This window comes from Fundulus heteroclitus, chromosome 8 (assembly GCF_011125445.2).
Source record: "Fundulus heteroclitus isolate FHET01 chromosome 8, MU-UCD_Fhet_4.1, whole genome shotgun sequence".
Classification (NCBI taxonomy): domain Eukaryota; kingdom Metazoa; phylum Chordata; class Actinopteri; order Cyprinodontiformes; family Fundulidae; genus Fundulus; species Fundulus heteroclitus.
Genome location: NC_046368.1, coordinates 31,241,475 through 31,258,621, shown reverse-complemented (window position 1 = coordinate 31,258,621; position 17,147 = coordinate 31,241,475). Strand labels below are relative to the sequence as shown.

General features: G+C 39.2%; 1 protein-coding gene across 5 annotated transcripts in view; it reads right to left on the bottom strand.

The window, feature by feature from the left end:
• LOC105916877 (seizure 6-like protein) overlaps positions 1–15,700 on the bottom strand; it is a 145,886-nt gene extending 130,186 nt beyond the window's left edge. For all 5 annotated transcript variants that reach the window (XM_036140573.1, XM_036140570.1, XM_036140572.1 and 2 more), the window contains exon 1: positions 15,340–15,700. In XM_036140573.1, the coding sequence (XP_035996466.1) occupies positions 15,340–15,430 (91 nt within the window). In that variant the 5' untranslated portion in view covers positions 15,431–15,700. The remainder of the gene's footprint in view (positions 1–15,339) is intronic.
• Positions 15,701–17,147: the final 1,447 nt, after the last annotated feature.

The following is a 17,147-nucleotide window of genomic DNA, read 5'->3' as shown; positions in this document are numbered from 1 at the left end:
CCATGAAATCGTTTAGTCTACCTCGTGGTAATATACACTGTGGATGTAGCTTAGCTTTATTGGTGCCTTCAGAGTAGACATTACCCAAACTTTGTTGCATTTATGAACATAATAGGTGCCGGACAATAAACTGTGTGCTGTTAAGAAGTAGGATAATTTCTCACCTTTTTAGCTCTGAAGATTTGGCATTTTTCATTTTTCAAATGGTTTGAAGGTTTGAATTGATCAACCCACTGGACAGTTTTCACTCCCTTTATCCATCTTTAAAGGACTAAGCCACAGAGAGCATCTTTCTTTAAATATCGATTTGTTTATCAAACGTTCAGGAGATTAATTAAGTGCAAAATAAAACAAATTTTTTAATTTGGATGTCTTGGGTTTTGGCAGGTCACCCTGTTCTAGAGCCCCTTCAGGTACATCCTTAATGTCTTCTGCTCCCAAAATCTTCAACAACAACAAAAAAAAGCAAGGCCTGTGCTCGTAAAACATGCAGACCATTTTAAGTTATTAGGCAGAAACATGACTAACACCAGCAACAATGTTTTCCATGCCACTTTGTGCCTGATCAAAAGACACATTATACATTTTTCATTCAGAGATCTGAATAGCCATGCTAATGTGCAGCTTATATTCCTGAGAGTTATGTGAGCAGTGAAAAGGTTAAACCCTCCTAAGCCTGCCTGTCCTTCTCAGCTGATGTGGGACCACAAGTCTGCTGATTAAAAAGGAGTCGCCTACAACCTTCTGTTGGTTTCTGTGACAACACTCACCTTATCCACTGATAATCCCTTTTGGCATTTCTTTACCCAATAAAACACAATGCGGAAAGTTATCTCCAAAACTCTTCCTTTTACTTGTTCCCTATCAGAAAAGAATATTACTAGTGATTTATTTATCTTTTTACCTTTGTTTGTTTTTTATAAGCTCTATACAGTTTCTTTACAATGTTTTCTGAACCCTTGTCACATCCGATGGGATTTTGTACATTAGCCTTCCTCGACTCTGTTGCTAATGGTGACCAAATGCTTTTGAACAATGACACCATAGCACATTGAAATGAAGTTGAATATGTAAACATTGAAGGCAATAAACTTTAAAATTGCATTATTGCAAAACTTAGGGCATACATTCACAAAACTGTTACATATACATAATAAGAAGCTAACTTATAGAGCTGCAGAAAACATTTATTGTTATCTCCACACCTCTGTCTGTAAAATAAATGTTGCATAGAGCAGCTTGGTCTGCAACAAATATGAGCAAATTACATAAGTACTATCCATTGAGGCTCTCTATGCCAGTAATAAATTTGATGAGGCTTATTGGTTAATGCAGCTGAAAAAGTCATGTGACAGCATTAAAGGGTAACTCACCCTCAAATTGACTTAATTGCCAATAAACTGTGTACATGGATGTATAATAGTGCTGTCTACATGCCCTAGTCTTTATTTTGACAAATTACTGCACCTTTGTTGAAATCCAGCTTTTGTGTCTAAAACCAACTGTGTGGTGCCCTTCTCATGTTTAATGAGTGTACTACATTTGAATTTTTAATCAGTACTGGTATTGGCTCAAGAGATATTGTGACTTCACCCAGATAAACTGACTGCAGTAACTCTGCTGTTGTGGAGCGTAAAAGCGGCTCTGTCTCTGCCTTGGTAGCGAATGGGAGTTAGAATAGTGAGCTTTGAGATCCTTCTGTTGATTTTCAGGTTATTGGCTTAGCATCCCATTATTTATTTATTTAACTTGTTCTAGTAGGCCCTCACCCCAGCACATTCCTATGCTCGCTGGGCACTGCCTCCTTTAAACAAAATGTTCAAATATTAGATGTGGGCAGAATGAGGCTCTGCTATGGGGATGAGTTACACTTTAACATGTTCTGGTAAACTCATTAAGTAACTATACCTTTGTTAATTTCTTTGCCTAAACAGCAAATATAGCAAGATACAACTTTCTTGGTAAAAACACATTATTGATATGGAAAAAGGTATTTTTTTATGGAAAAATACATTTAATTTTGGTGACAATGTTCACTATCTGCTGCATATATTTGTAAAGAATCCACATTGTACAATACATATGGCATCTCAAAACCTTTTTCCAGATGTCCAGAAAAATTGGCTGAAATAGCTGGATATCACATCACAAATACAGCAGCATCACATGCATATTAAGGCAATTCTGGAGCATAATTTACTTGGAGCCACATTGGGTCTCACACCACTGAAACATGACAGAGACAAGCTTGTGGGACATGGATATAAGGTTGTAGTTTTGGTTGAAATCACCATTTATTCATGGTAAGAAATAGTATATGTGCATATAAATGAACCTGTTGATGTAAGCCTTCAAAGCTCACTTCTGTAAAATTACAGTCTGATAATATGTTTAAAGGAGAAATGTCTATTTGCAAGTTTACGAATCTTAGCTAAATGTGTCTAAAAGGTTCTGGCTTCTTCCATTAACAGTTTTCACACAGTTTTCTGTATCTCAGACCTTTTCATTGACACTACGAGGACACTGGATACCGCAGGAGGATAGGTTCAACAAACCCTTGTAATCTAATCATAAAGTTTTGTAACCATAAAGGCGTCCACTGTGACCTTGTGAGACAGACAGCTTTGAAAAGAGTCTGCTGAGGCCAATTTATTCTGCAAGTTGTTCACTGGCTGGCTAGAAACGACTGCATATAGTTTTTCTGAGCTCACAATATATTTCTTGGCCCTTTTTTGTATAAAACCTAACAACAAAACAGAGAATACAGTGGCTTGCAAAGGTACCTTGAACGTTTCCACATATGGTCAAATTACAACCACAAACAAATACATTTTATTGCAATTTTATGTGACAGACCAACACAAGGTGCTTTACAATTGTGAAGTATATGATTTGTTTTTGTTTTTTACAAAGAAAAACTGAAAAGGGCAAAAGTATTAAGCCGCCCTAAGACAATACTTTATGGAACCACCTTTTGCTGCATATACAGCTGCAAGTCTTTTAGGGTGTGTCTCTACCAGCTTTGCACGTCTAGTGACTGAAATGTTTGCCCATTCCGCTTTCCAAAACAGCTCAAGCTCAGTCATATTACATAGAGAACATTTGTGAACAGCAGTGTTCAGATCTTGCCATTGATTCTTGATGGGTTTAGGTCTGGTCTTTGACTGGGCCACTCCAACACGTTTTGTTTTAAACCAGTCCATATTAGCCCTAGCTTTAGGTTTAAAGTCGTTGTCCTGCGGGAAAGTGAACCTCCACCCCAGTCTCAAGTCTTTTGAAAACTCCAACATGTTTTCTTCCAAGATTTCCATCCATTTGGCTCCATCCATCTTCTTCAATGCTGACCATGTTCGCTGTCGCTACTGAATAGATGCATCCCCAAAGCATGATGCTGCCACCACCATATTTGACAGTAGGGATAGTGTTTTCAGAGTGACGTGGTCTCGTCTGACCAAAGCACCTTCTTCCACTTGTTTGCTGTGTCCCCAACAAGGCTTCTGGCAAACCGCAAACAGGAGTTCTTATGGGTTTTTTTTAACAATGGATTTCTTCTTGCCACTCTTCTATAAAGACTACAGTTGTGCAATGCACGTCTAATAGTTCCCCCACCTGAGCTGTGGATCTCTGCAGTTCATCCATTGTCACCATGGGCCTCTTTGGCTGCATCTCATTGTCCAGCACGTTTTTATTATTGAGAGTATTTCTGTATATAATAGAAAAATTCCTATGCACTCTTTTCTTTGTACATTCCTCCATTTTTTTATTCATGATTATTCTATATTCAAAAAATTATGTTACTAGAGCCGCACCTTTAACCCGTCAGGCCTGTGAAACTTATTCATTTCCCCTTATGGGGATGATAAAGTTTATCTTTTTTTATGTAGTAATAATTGTATGATTGTAAAATAAGTTTATGTGCTCGTTTCCTCCAATGTTTAGTTGGTGGATCAGTAAATAAGCTCTCTCTGTCTCCACTATTTGCCCTGCTTAGGACACTGAGGCTTGCTAATAGTCCCCCCACTACTTCTTTTTTAACTTAAGAAGCTCTCTTAAGGCCTAAGATGCTTTGTGAATAACTTTTGTTTTACAGACGTAAAATTCTAAGAAAAATCTTAGGATTCAATAAATTCTAAAATGACGTCACTGAGAGCTACTTTTATTTTTTTTTCTTTGTTTGTCTTTGCATTCTTTGGGAATATGGCCACAGGTCTTTTAGGTCCACGACTAAAAGTTGACCTGTACTGTTCTCCCGAGCTGTGGTTCTCTGCAGCCTCTCCACAGTTAACATGAGCCAATAGGCTGCTTCTATGATTGATGGTGTCATTGTCCAGCCAGCAGATTTATTTGGTTGGCGTTATCTTGGTAGGTTTGCATGCTGTGCCATCCTCTTTCCATTGTATGATGACAGAATTATAAATCTGTAAGATGATCAAAGCTTGGGAAATTGTTTCGTAACCTACAGTAACCCTACTTTAAAATCCTCAATTACACATAACTGACTTCTGAAGGCTATTGTTTGTGCCAGATTTTATTTAGGAGGATTCAGATAATGGGAGCTAAAAACAAATGTGCACCTTTATTTGTAAACATTTTTTTAAAACATCTGATTTTCTTTGACTTCACAATTCTAAGCTATGATGTGTTTTTTCTTTCACATAGAATGTCACAACACACATTGGAGTCTGTGGATGTGACTGCACTGTATACATACTTAATTTGAGTAGTTTTAACACAGTATAAGCCGTGCCAGATTGCAATTTTGTGTTTCATATTCTGTGTTGTTCTTTTGTTCCTCCCCTAAACCTGCCTTCATGTTTCTTTTACAACTCAGTCTCTTTGCCTCATTCTGTGTCTCTCTCTGATGCTTACTTGGCACAATAGTCTCAAAAGTCTGGAGCCTAAGGATCTGGTTGTGTAATAAGGCTTGGGTTAGTCGAGCAGAAGAAATAATCTTCCCTGTCTTCCCCTCAGTTCTATTTTTCTCTCAGCTCACTTGGAAAAAAAATGGGGGAGAAGATACAAGACGAGCAGGGAGGATGAAGAAGACTGCAGGAGGGAAGCTGAAGAGCAAGGATCGGTGGTGATGAGATGAGAGGAGAATGGCGGATTATGAGCAGGGTGAGTTTTAAAACGCAAGTTGTTGTTTTTTTAAACTAGTTTGTTGGATCGTAGAACAAAACCGAAGGCAGCATTGGACGATAACATTGCTACATGATGCTCTCTGGATTGAAACCTCAGTTGGTTTTGCTTCCTAGTTCGAGCTTTTGATTCTCCGCTCACCCGTCAAGCTGTCTTTTCTATGAGATTATCCCTCTAACCCCGAGAAATCAGAGCATGCAACTATCCAGCTTCACTTCATGCCTGGACATACTCCCGACAACAGCATGCACATATAACACACAAACACGCACATTCCCAATCCTGGTCGATGACATTAGGTCTCTGCAGGAGGAGCTCATTAGGCCCAGATGCCGGCGGTGAGATGAAACCAGTGATGCAGAGCAAGACGCAAGGACCACGTGGAGATCGAACCATTGTGCATGAACACTGAAGTGGCGTGGATTAACAAGAAGACCGACACCTGCTGAGAAAATATTGATGATTTCCAGTGGTGGTTAGGGCACTGCGGCAGTCAGCATTGCAGGAAAACAGAGTACCCATAGTAAACATATACTAACAAATAAAAAGTAATCATCACATCTGTTCTCTTGTAAAATGTGTCTGCCTTTTGATCGTGCAGCCCCCCTGTTCCTTTTTAAGTTTATTTGGGGGATATTTTTAGTTTAGGCCTAATTAAAAATTGCATGTTTGAATGAGGGGTGCCAGCCATGTGAGTGTGTTTGTTCATTTTTAAACTTTTGGCTTCCATGTGATTTCATGCTTGTCTCTGTGCCTGTGGTTAATCAGCACTTTTTGTGTCACTCTTCATTTAATCAGATTAATTCATAATAGCTGTCAATCAAGGTCACATTCCTGGCACCTTAGATCTGCAGGCACAAAAGTCACATGATGCAAAAGGAAGGACCCAACGAAAACCGTGACAAGACATGAGAGACTGATGGCAGCAAATCAAAAATTTGGTCATTTATTCACAAAATAAGAATTTCGCAAGGCTTTTGCTGGAGGAAAAATCTAAAAGAGATAAAGGAATTTGGACTGCACCAAACGGTCTTTAAATATCCAGCAGCAGGCAAGTGAGTGTAGACTAACACTAGCCAGTGGGGCGTGACGCTTGGACTGCTTTGTATTGCTTTCCTTGCCTGATCAGAAACTTTGGCTCTGAGGATGTGTTGGCAACAGTGGGGGTGAGATATGAGGGGCCGTAAGGGACATTATTCTGAATTTGCTCTCTCACACACCACTGAAACGCTGCAAGCTCTTATACACGCTATTGAAAAGCTGTTATATACACTACTGAAATGCTCTCATACACAACTGAAATGCTACAAGCCCTAACACACACTACTGAAACCCTCACACACACTAGCGAAACACACGTATACATGCTACTGAAACACTCTCACACACACACTACTGAAACCGTCTTATACACACTACTGAAATGCTCTTATACATACTACTGAAATATTTTATTTCAGTTGAAACGGAAGCTGTTTCAGTGGAAACAGAAGGACATGTAGCAAAAAAGTTAGCATTTTACTTATGTTGTGATGAACTTATGGTGGCACAGCAGGAGGAAGCTAAAAAAAAAGGCAGTGAAATAAACGTTTCTGAATGAGGACACGGTAATGTCACCTTGACATAAGAATTAATGACCACCAGGAATCAGCTTGATGAACAAGAACAGATTGTTTATCTTCCAAATGCTCCAGCCGAACTAGCTTAAGCCGGGCGTACACTGTACGAGTTTATGCCCTTTTCGGGCTGATTCTTCAGTTGTGCGAGAATTTTTTGGATTGAGCCAAGTTTCAGCTTGATCGTGCGTCCTGCGTCGTGTAGTATACAGGGAGTAACGAGGGGCGATTAGCCTCTCACAACCACCTCACGATCAGGAATCAGACGGTCGGTTAAAAATCAAACATGTTTGAAATTCATTCGGCCCTCGTGAGTGATCATGAGCACATCCTGCATTTGAAGCGGAGTTACAAGCCGATTTCCCTCAACCTCGCGCACTGCGAACATATATCATGAGCTTTATATAGTGAACTTTTAAACCCTGCGGTTTTGTCGTACAGTTCGAGCTGTATATGAGTACCACGATTGAAAATATCGTACAGTGTATGCCCGGCTTTACAAAAACACAATCCCTCATCCCAAGCCTTATGGTGCATTCAAAGTCCAACAAGTGTGGGAAATTACAATCACCATTCATTACAGACACAGATGAATCCAGGAAGTCTTGCATTGTCTGCTGGTTGAATGGCAATTGTTCACACATTTGCGTTCTGATAGCCTCTGCAGAGGCTAGTACATTATTCAATAAACATCCGCCAAGTTGCTGAGCTGCCATTAGTTTATCGCTAGATATGTAAAGCGCAAGTTCTACTGAGACAATTACCAGTTTTTCTTCTTCTTTCCTTTATTGGCGAATTGCACCTACTAGATTTTTTTTTTAATTTAGCGTTAGTTAAAAATAAAAATAATGATTTATTAATAATAATTTTCTATCTATCCTCATCTGTTCCTAATATTTTATCGTAATATAATAACTTTAAGGTACATATCGTCACCTACTCTACAAGTGTGTAGCTCTATATGTTCCATCTACTATATCCTATTTTTAAAATAGTATCATGTAAAGAACAAAAATGATGCTTTATTATTAATCCTGATATCCGCCAGCAAAGATAAAATTAGACTTTTTCTGATGCTGTAAGAGACCGCAGGCATCAGGGGACTGCCCCTTACAGCAGGGATCCACTGCTATGAATCCAGGCTCTCCCCCTTTGACTGTATCTTTCCCGTGGACCGTGAACGCGTCTATGCTGGGGAGACAAAGCCACCATGGGGCTGCATGGGGTTCAAAGACCCACAAACATATGCAGAGTCGACCAAGCTAATTACAGCCTTCCTTCTTCAAAATCGGAAACCTAAGCAGCCAACCGCCACAGAACAAGACTGTGTGTATAATCTTTTTCAGCTTTTGCAGGATAGCTGAGCCGAAACTGCCTAAATATTCTGTGGCCTCCACAGCGCCACACACAGCCAGCAGAAGTTATCAGTGTTAAGCAGGGAAAGTCAAATGTTTTACTTTTACTGTTTTGCTTAAGGGTTGACTGAGATAAAAAGCTTACAGGCTAAGCTCCTGCTAGTAATTTTGAAACAATGCTATGCTGATATGTTTTGGGTGTGTTTTACGGTTATAACAAACTTTTTGTTATAACCGATGGGCAATTAATGTTTGTGTTTTCCGGTCTGCTCATTCCAACAAAATGTAGCTTAAATGTCTTGTTAAGTGAGCGCCAAATTGCCACTTAGCCGCCATTAGCCTCTCCTGGCCAAACTTACTAATAACATTAGTAAACGTAACTACGGTTTGCTTTGTTTTCGTTTAGCTCCGCCATCGTTTGATAGTGCTACGAGCGTTAATACAGCATTAATAGGGGACATTAATGTAGATTTAATGGTGGATTTGTGTAACTTAAAGGAGCTATAAGTAATACTGACACCTTGTTGCTTAAATCAATACAACAGCTTGCCAATCACACTAATCTAATATGCTGTTTTGAAACGGTGTGTTGCTGTTGAAAATTTTTACTTGCTCAGGACAGGTATATGATGTTTTCTGTTCTATTTCTGGTATGCTTCTCTTACTGGCTTCCATGTTTGCAGGCTGCTGCTTTTCTACCAAGATAAAATACCAATTTCTGCACTCTGTGTTGGGAACTCTTAAATGATTGGCTCAGGAACCAAGAAGTAAACATGGGCTAGACTAAACCAAAGTAGCTAAACCAAAGTAGTTCTGGGCTGCACCTCTAGGTTTGAAAGAAAAACGTGACTAAAACATTGTTGATGGAGAGGAAAAATTGTTTATAGGTAATGTTACTTCCATCCCAGGTGACAAATGAGAATGATTTAAGTTGATTTTACAGTACATATCTTCTCCTTAAGATCATCAAGCCAATGTAAACACAGCCCGAAAGTGCTCAGTCTTAATTATTTCCAGGAGAAATAATTACATTGATAAAAATCAAGTGTCCGGAATGTTATTGATTTTTATTAAGCAAATTGTTCTTTAAAATGTTATTTCCTCAATTAATGTTTTGTCTACTTCAGGATTTGCATTGTGAATGGGTTGAACACATACAAAATATTGTTCTAAACTAGTTAAGCTAATTTAACCTCGTTCCATATTCTTTAAGGGGAACTTTGGTTCTCTTAGATCGGCATTGAAGCCAAGATTCACTGAATCATTCTTACAGTGACGGTTTTCAACTATCTTTATTTGTCTTTTTGATTAGTAGTTTAGTTTAGTTTAGTAATATAGTTTTAACAGCCTATTAGAGAGGATTTATTGATTGAAATATAGTGTTAACTCGGATAAACAACATTATATAATGGTATTCCTTGGATGTGAATTTATTTCTGTTAATAAATTCTTACATTTGAAGAGAAGTTGTTACTTATTTATTCCATATGTGTGCAGAGTTTGCTGTTAGAAGAACGTCAGTGCTTGAATCATCCTTTGAACTATGGTCCTAATATCAGCTGTTTGGGCTGATATTAACCAGATAATACATAAAAGGCCGGTAATAATTTATTAAACATTAAATAACTGAAAAGCATGCGGAATGGCAAATCTGTCTGTTCCTGATATTCTTTTACACTCCATTTTCCTCTTGTTTCCTCTATAAATTCAGTTTTTACTGAGACAACTTCCATTTCTAATGAAACACCATGTATGTCAACAGAAATAAATTGAAAACATTTCAGTAGTATGTGTGAGAGAACATTACAGCTCTGTTCCTAAAGGTGCTCTACTCAGCACAATGATGGCCTACAAAATCCTGAATGGAAGGAATCTGAAGACATAACATAACTCCCATCTACAGCAAAGAGTTCAGTTGTTCATGGAGAACAATCTAGAAGGGGTATTTTCAGAAACTGTCAGTCTTTTAAAGATCATCATCACGAGGTGCTTCTCAACCTTGAAAAGGGTAAAAACCTTTCTCAGAAACACCGTGAGCCAGGAGAGCCTGAATGCATAGGCCATGCTCTCCATGGAAAACAGACTTGTTGGTGAAAAGACAGAGTTCAATGAGAAAATCACTGAAACACTGCAGACACGAAGGAGAGAATAGCAAAATGTATGTTCAAGTAGAGTTTTGTGTTGTAATCTCTGATGTTTAGTGCCCCCACCCCCACCACAGAATGTTTTTTTATCATCAGCCACCATTGCTGTTTTCTAAGCTTAAGCTTGGAAACAATTCTGCATCATCAAGGAACGAAAGGCACCTTCTCATAATATTACAGCTTGAGCTTGTTTAAGAGCCCAGTTTTACACAGGCTGGTTCACATGGGATATTTTTTTCAATGAGGGAATTACTGCAAGGCACAGAAGAAAAGCTATGACTGATGGCTGTGTGACAGCTCACTCACAGGGTTTTAAAATTATAGCTAAGAGAACAGAATGATGACATTTCATGAAATTGGAACGTATATGCATTTTAGGCCAATACACCTTTAAATTATTGGTTCAGAAAATCCAATCGAATGTTTCACGTTTTCTTATAGTAATGATATAATTGCATGAACAAAACTTGACAGTGTCTATTTAGGAAAACTTAAGCTAAAATACAGAATGAATACGAGAAAGTCTAAACGATAATAACCTTTATTCAACAGCTTGCACCTTTTGACAGCAGGTCCTAATCGTCATCTGTATGACTGTGTCAACTTCTCACATCATTGTGGAGAAATTTTGGTGCAGCTTTCTTTAAAAATGTCGCTTGATTTCATTTAGGGTTTATAGTGATACTCTTATGAAAATTTAAACAATGAAAGCATGATTTGTTAATTTAGCCTCCTTTACCACATTAAGGGCAAATACCACAGTACAACACATTCATGAACCAATTTGGATCAAGCTTTACATGCTAAAAACATGTCTTCATGTTTGACTAATTTAGCTGTTTGGCCACAATGACAAAAGAGGATGTCTGGAGGTGAGGCTTTCAACCCAAACAACAATATAGCAACTGTCAAACATGATGCTGGTAGCGTCATGTTTTGGATATGCTGCCTGTGGCACTGGTGCATAGTCACAAGGTGGCTGGAATAATGAAGAAAGGGGACTACATCCAAATTCTTCAACCTCCAATCAGTGTTAACATTGTTAAGCTTGGTCATGTTTGACGTTTCAACAAGACACTCATTCTCTATACAAATCATAACTGATATGAGAGGCTTAACATCAAGCCTCTGGAAATGCCTTCTAAAAGCCCACACTCAAACTCTATTGACTATTTGGGGACAATGCTTAAAAGCCACGCCAAAACTACAAAACACGCCAGTTTAAATGAACGCCAGAAACATTGATTCCAACATGCAATTTAACCTTTTTGATTATGAATAGTATTGATAATTGCAATTGGATATTATAATTGATATTTTTTTTTTAATCAAAGGAAACAAGAATGAAAATGTTATTAATGGCTACCAGCCTTTAATGATTCTAACTAGCAATTGGATTTATTACCCAACAGTTATTGAACTTATTTACCATGAAAGATGGATGTCTAGTCAGCTATAAAACTGAAGTAGACTTGCCACCAGTAAATGTTAATAACCTTTAAGTATAATTTCACTTGGAATCATTAATCATTAACCACAAGCAAAGGAAAATAATGTGTCTTATATATTTGTATTGTTACTCCAAAAGGGATGATTCGTACTCTTTACAGACAATTTGATCACAGATATAAAGATCACAGACAACCACAGTTAAACCATTTAAGATTTAATTAACCAATTATTCCCTCTTCCAGCTATTTTTCTGTTTAATACTATCTACTAGATCAGAACAACATAAAAGAGAAAAATAAAAAACAAAGTAAAACAGCACAATGATGAAACTTGGAAGCTTTACTTAATTAAGCATTAAATAGTCACCGTTAAAAACAGTAGCAAATGATGTAAATATTGAAATGGATCTAAAATGATGCAATGGTTTCTTTAAGCAAGGCCTGCTACTTGTTGATAGGTTACAATGAGCTAGCTTTAGCTGCTAAGCTACCTGATCCAAATGGCTACACCTTAATGCCTAGGCTAACCACAGCTACAGTTTAGACTCCACAAGCACGTAGTTTCACCGAGGGGCGGCTAAACTCGACACAAAGGCCACTAGCTGACCCAATGAACATTTCAAAAAGAAGAAGAACAATAAAGTTCAAAATAAAACTGCCACTGATGGCACAGCCCGACCAGTTTAATAATGAGAAATGCATAATAATAGTCAACCGTCGGTGGCTCTCACAGTATTAAAATAAAAGAAAACACAGTAAGCAGCTTATCACCTGAATTCAGTCACAGCATGTAAAACATTCAAAGATAGTTCAACAACTCCTTCTGGAGTAAAAACATCAGCATTAAACCTTTTTCTAAAAAAATTCTGCCCAGGCAAAGATAGATTTCTATATATACTCTATATTTCTATCTCTTCCTTCACCGGTCCAGTGATTGGAGAGATGCGTCGCCCCGACCTGTGCGGGACGGCTCACAGCGGTCATTGTGAACTGCTCGGACAAAACAGAAAAGACGGAAAAAGGGGAACAAACTCCTTGTTCTTTCCTTGTTTGCTCACTTTCAGCCTAATTAAAGTCCTAGGACCTCCTCTGTCGATCCAACGACCAAAGGGGTAAAGGTGATGTTCAGCTTCGTCCTGCAAGGCCATGATCACCCTTTCCAGCACATGTTCCAGTGTGAGGAATCTTCAACTGAGATGAGGTCTCTTCGGTACAGCTGACACAGTCTGAAGGAGGTGAACCCTGTTTGCACTGTGTTTTTATCATCTCGGGGGTGTGGTCTTACAGGTGTCTGAGTTTTTGGGTCCTAAACCATGTTGCATGCTGGGAGCCATTGTCCGATCGACCACTTTATGGCACAACAATCAACTTGTTGATAATTTGCCACAACTCACATTTATTGGAACTGCTGGTAATGAATGATGTGTCTAAAACCGTAACATAAATTTGTGATTCATCTGCAACAACTGCCATGTTCCCATCCAATTCTCTTGTGAATTTTGAGCAAACATTTAATATGTCATAAAAGAAATTGCGAATCAGACGTGTAGCAAAATGACCAGGCAATGCAAAGCATAAAGTCATCATATGTTGACGTTGGCTGTAATAAACAGGACAAAGAGGTTGGTCACTAGCACAGACCACAGATCAGTAATGGAGTGAGCTTTTAATGAATGTATCCACACGTATAGTTGCTTCGTCGGGCCACATATACCTGTTGTTGCATTCAGCCCTGCTTTCAAGCATTATGCTAACAGAATGGTAACATGGCTGTTTCTGCTGCCGGAAGACACTGGGAGCAGAAACAATAATAGTAACTCATGTGATCCTTTGGGAAAATGAGTTGCCAACCCATGAAATAGGAGATAACGAGAAAACATAGCCATGTTTCCATCAACCTTTTTAGGGGCATTTTGAAATATTGCATTATAAACATTTGATGGCAACAGCAAAATTCGTAACAACTTTCTTAATTTCGCATAAAAAAAGTTTTACATTCAATTAGACGGTTTTTGGATTTTGCGTAAAAGAGTTAATGCGCAAAACTGAAGATGGAAACACATTTGCCAAACAAGTTCTGATGTAGTGAACATTTACCACACATGACAGATCAGCTGTTTCCACTGTCTGCATCTTCCCAGGTATTCCCATAACGAGCATGGAATTGCCTTTCTTTGGCTACGTCTCCCGTCTGCATTTAAACATTGGCAATACAAGTTGACATGACGGAACAATTACAACTTGCCCGATAGCGGCACATTCCTGAAAACCTCTCTACTTTTTTTCTCAGATGTGTGGTCCATGCTAGTTTGCAAGCTGTTTATTATAGAAATACGTATCATCAACTTCTGACGAAATTACGCTTTGCATAGTCTGGCTAATTCAGTCCAAACCAGTAGATGGAAACCTAATTTGCTTCTTTTTTTAGCGACATTTTAAAAGTTTGCTCCAAATTTGCATGACAGTTGAATGGAAACATGGTTGTATATACTACGAACAACAAATATTATTAGTCTGTTTTCACTTATGTTCAACTGTAGATGGAAGTTACCAAAACAAACACGCTGATCCAGGTGTTAAATGACATAAATCATGTTGAAAGTGGTGAGGGGGATAACCAAAAACTGCAAGATGACCATGCACCACCAATCTTTCATCCATATACAGCAATGATACCCCTTTGCATGAAACACTTTCTAACTGCCTTTCTCCTTAACTGTGTCATAGCCAACATCCCCACCATAATCATGTTAGCTGCAGAGCCTGAATCTCTGCTTTTCCGACCACAAGGATGCCCCAGTTAGAGATGCAGAAAACTGTATCATCAGAAGTTATTTTGATCTCTTCAGCTGACCAGACTCAGCAGAACAAACTTTCTTAAACGTCAGGATTTGATGCTTTTATTTGCGTGAACAAAACCGCTTTTCTTGTTGGAACATTATTTCCAAAAACGAAAGCTGTGAATGTGTAAAATATGCATGTAACCCTCACATCAGCAAGGTCATATTTCAATCAGCACGTACAATCAGAAAAAACAAACATCCTCCATGTCATAGAAGTACGTAGAAATATTTTGCATCTCTTCTTTCTTTTAGAGCTCCAAGAAAGACTGCAACTTCCCTGTCCTTGCTTCTTATTTTTTTTTTCACGTTTTTCCCTACCGACCCTCAGACTGACAGTCTAAATGCAGCGCCTGTTGACAGGTGATCTCTTCCTCTGCATCCACCCTGATGCCTGATCGAGGCTCCCACGCACACGAGTGGGCACCGCTCCGCGCACACTCCTCGGCAAAAGAAGCGTGCGCGCACAGCCCGGACCGCGGTGCCAAAAATCGCTCGCTGGTTCGAGCTGCTCTCACTGTAAATAGCCTGCATTTATTTCAAGACTTCAAAGGGCTGCTTCAGACTCCCTCCCCTCCACTAGAAACCTCCCACGATTTGAATCAAAAACAAGTCGGGGATGCCCAGAAGAAGAAAAAATAAATAAACACTTGGTGGTGCGCCGAGAAGAACTGAACTCAAGCTGCTTTCGATCTGCTTCAGCGCAAGCAGATGATGGAGTTTAAAGTACAACAAAAAAAAAAAAATACCGCTACAAACAGGATTAACTAGAAGCACCCAAAGTGCGTCCTTACCTCCTGCCGAGACGCTGCTCCACAGCAGCCACATCCAGAGAACCGCAGGCAAGGTGCCGCGGAGTCGGACCGAGCGGACGGCCGGCGGCATGGCGACAGAAGCCGGTCCAGGAGAGAGCGACAGCGCGGAGAGACTGCGGGGAGGGGGGAGGGAAACGCGAGCTCCCGGTGTGTGAGCTGTCTGATCTGCGGGCAGGCGTTCAGGTAGAGCCGGTGGCGTCGGAAAAGCTTCGCATGTCACAGCAGCATCCTCCTGACTGCGAGCAGCGCCTCCCGCTTTCTGCCTCCGATCGGTCCTCCTCTGTTGTCCTCTCTCACATTCCCAGTCACCAGCAGCCTCCCTCCTTCCGTCCGTCCGCCTCTCTCTGTCGCCCGCTCACCCATCTCTCTCTCTCTCTCTCTCACACACACACACACGCACACGCACACACACACACACACACACATACACACACACACACGCACACACACACACACACACGCAATGTGACCCTAATGACAATGGAACTTTGTTTTGGAGAGGCAGTGTGTATGTGATGATGATGATGATGATGGGCTGCAGTGTAGGCACACTTATGTAAGAGAAAAAAAGGGAGCTGAGATTTGCAGGAGGGATGAGGAGATGGATGGATTGAGTTAGGAGTGTTCTCAACTCAAACTAGTGATATAGTAGCCTAGTTGTATTTTACTATTTAATTCCCTTTCGTTTGGGCAAGAGTAAGACTGAAAACTCTGCAGGTTAATGAATGCTGACCATTGAGAAGCCTGCAGAGGATCATGCCCCATTGCAGTCATCAGAATTAAGTCTCAGCATCCACATTTTAAGTTTGAAGTACTAACTGCTCACAGTGCAGCAAAGATATGTGACGTGTGTTTTATTGTTCCCATGGGTGCAACTATGTCAGCTTTTTTTTTAACGCATACGGGGGCTAAGTCACAGTGAACGGTTAAGAGAAATAGAAACAGAAATTCTACGTGTATAATACGAGTTTTGGCAATTCTGCTGCAGTCAGTTCTTGTGTGTGCTTTTTTGTGTTGCTAAGTAACTAAAGTATTTTATATTATGATAATTCAATTGAGAAGAGTAAGAATATTAGATTATTACACTGAGAAAATTTAGACTTTTACCTTCTGGTCGGCACTAAAGATTGCTATTTACAAAAACCAGTTGCCACTAGGCAGGTTCTTCCTCCAGGCTGTCACTCTGACAAATACAATGGACACCTTTAAGCTTGAGAAGTCAGCTGTCAAAAAAAATAAAAAAATAAACATATTTGCACTACCACAATCTCTCTTTACTCCATTTATTTATAGAAAAATAGCTCCTTTTATCCTTTACTTTATTCCTCTAAAGTTTACTTTTATTTATTTTTTTTACTTAATGTCCACTCAGGAGCTTGAAACCAAAGTCAAAGTCCTTGTTTGTGCACACAATCTTGGCCAATAAAGCTGTTTCTATTTCTCAAGAAGAAAATATTAGAACAATAACAATAAAAACTAGAACTAGAATGTACTTAGAAATATACAAGAAGTCCAGTGGTATAGACTGTAAGACAATACCAATGTTGGTAAAAAGCAAGAAAAATAGTGTTAGAATTGCAATAATAATAATTGGCAAACCCAAATTACAGCATTGCCAATGTTTGTTTAGCTTTTTTTACTTTAATTGTTGATTGTACATTAATGCGTAATTGAAGATGCATCTGAGATTTTATTATATGGCCAACAATGACTAACTGTTGCATTCTTCTATCTGTCATCACTGGTTAGGCTGGAGTTTGTAATTAGGATGGAAAGTTGAGCTTCTT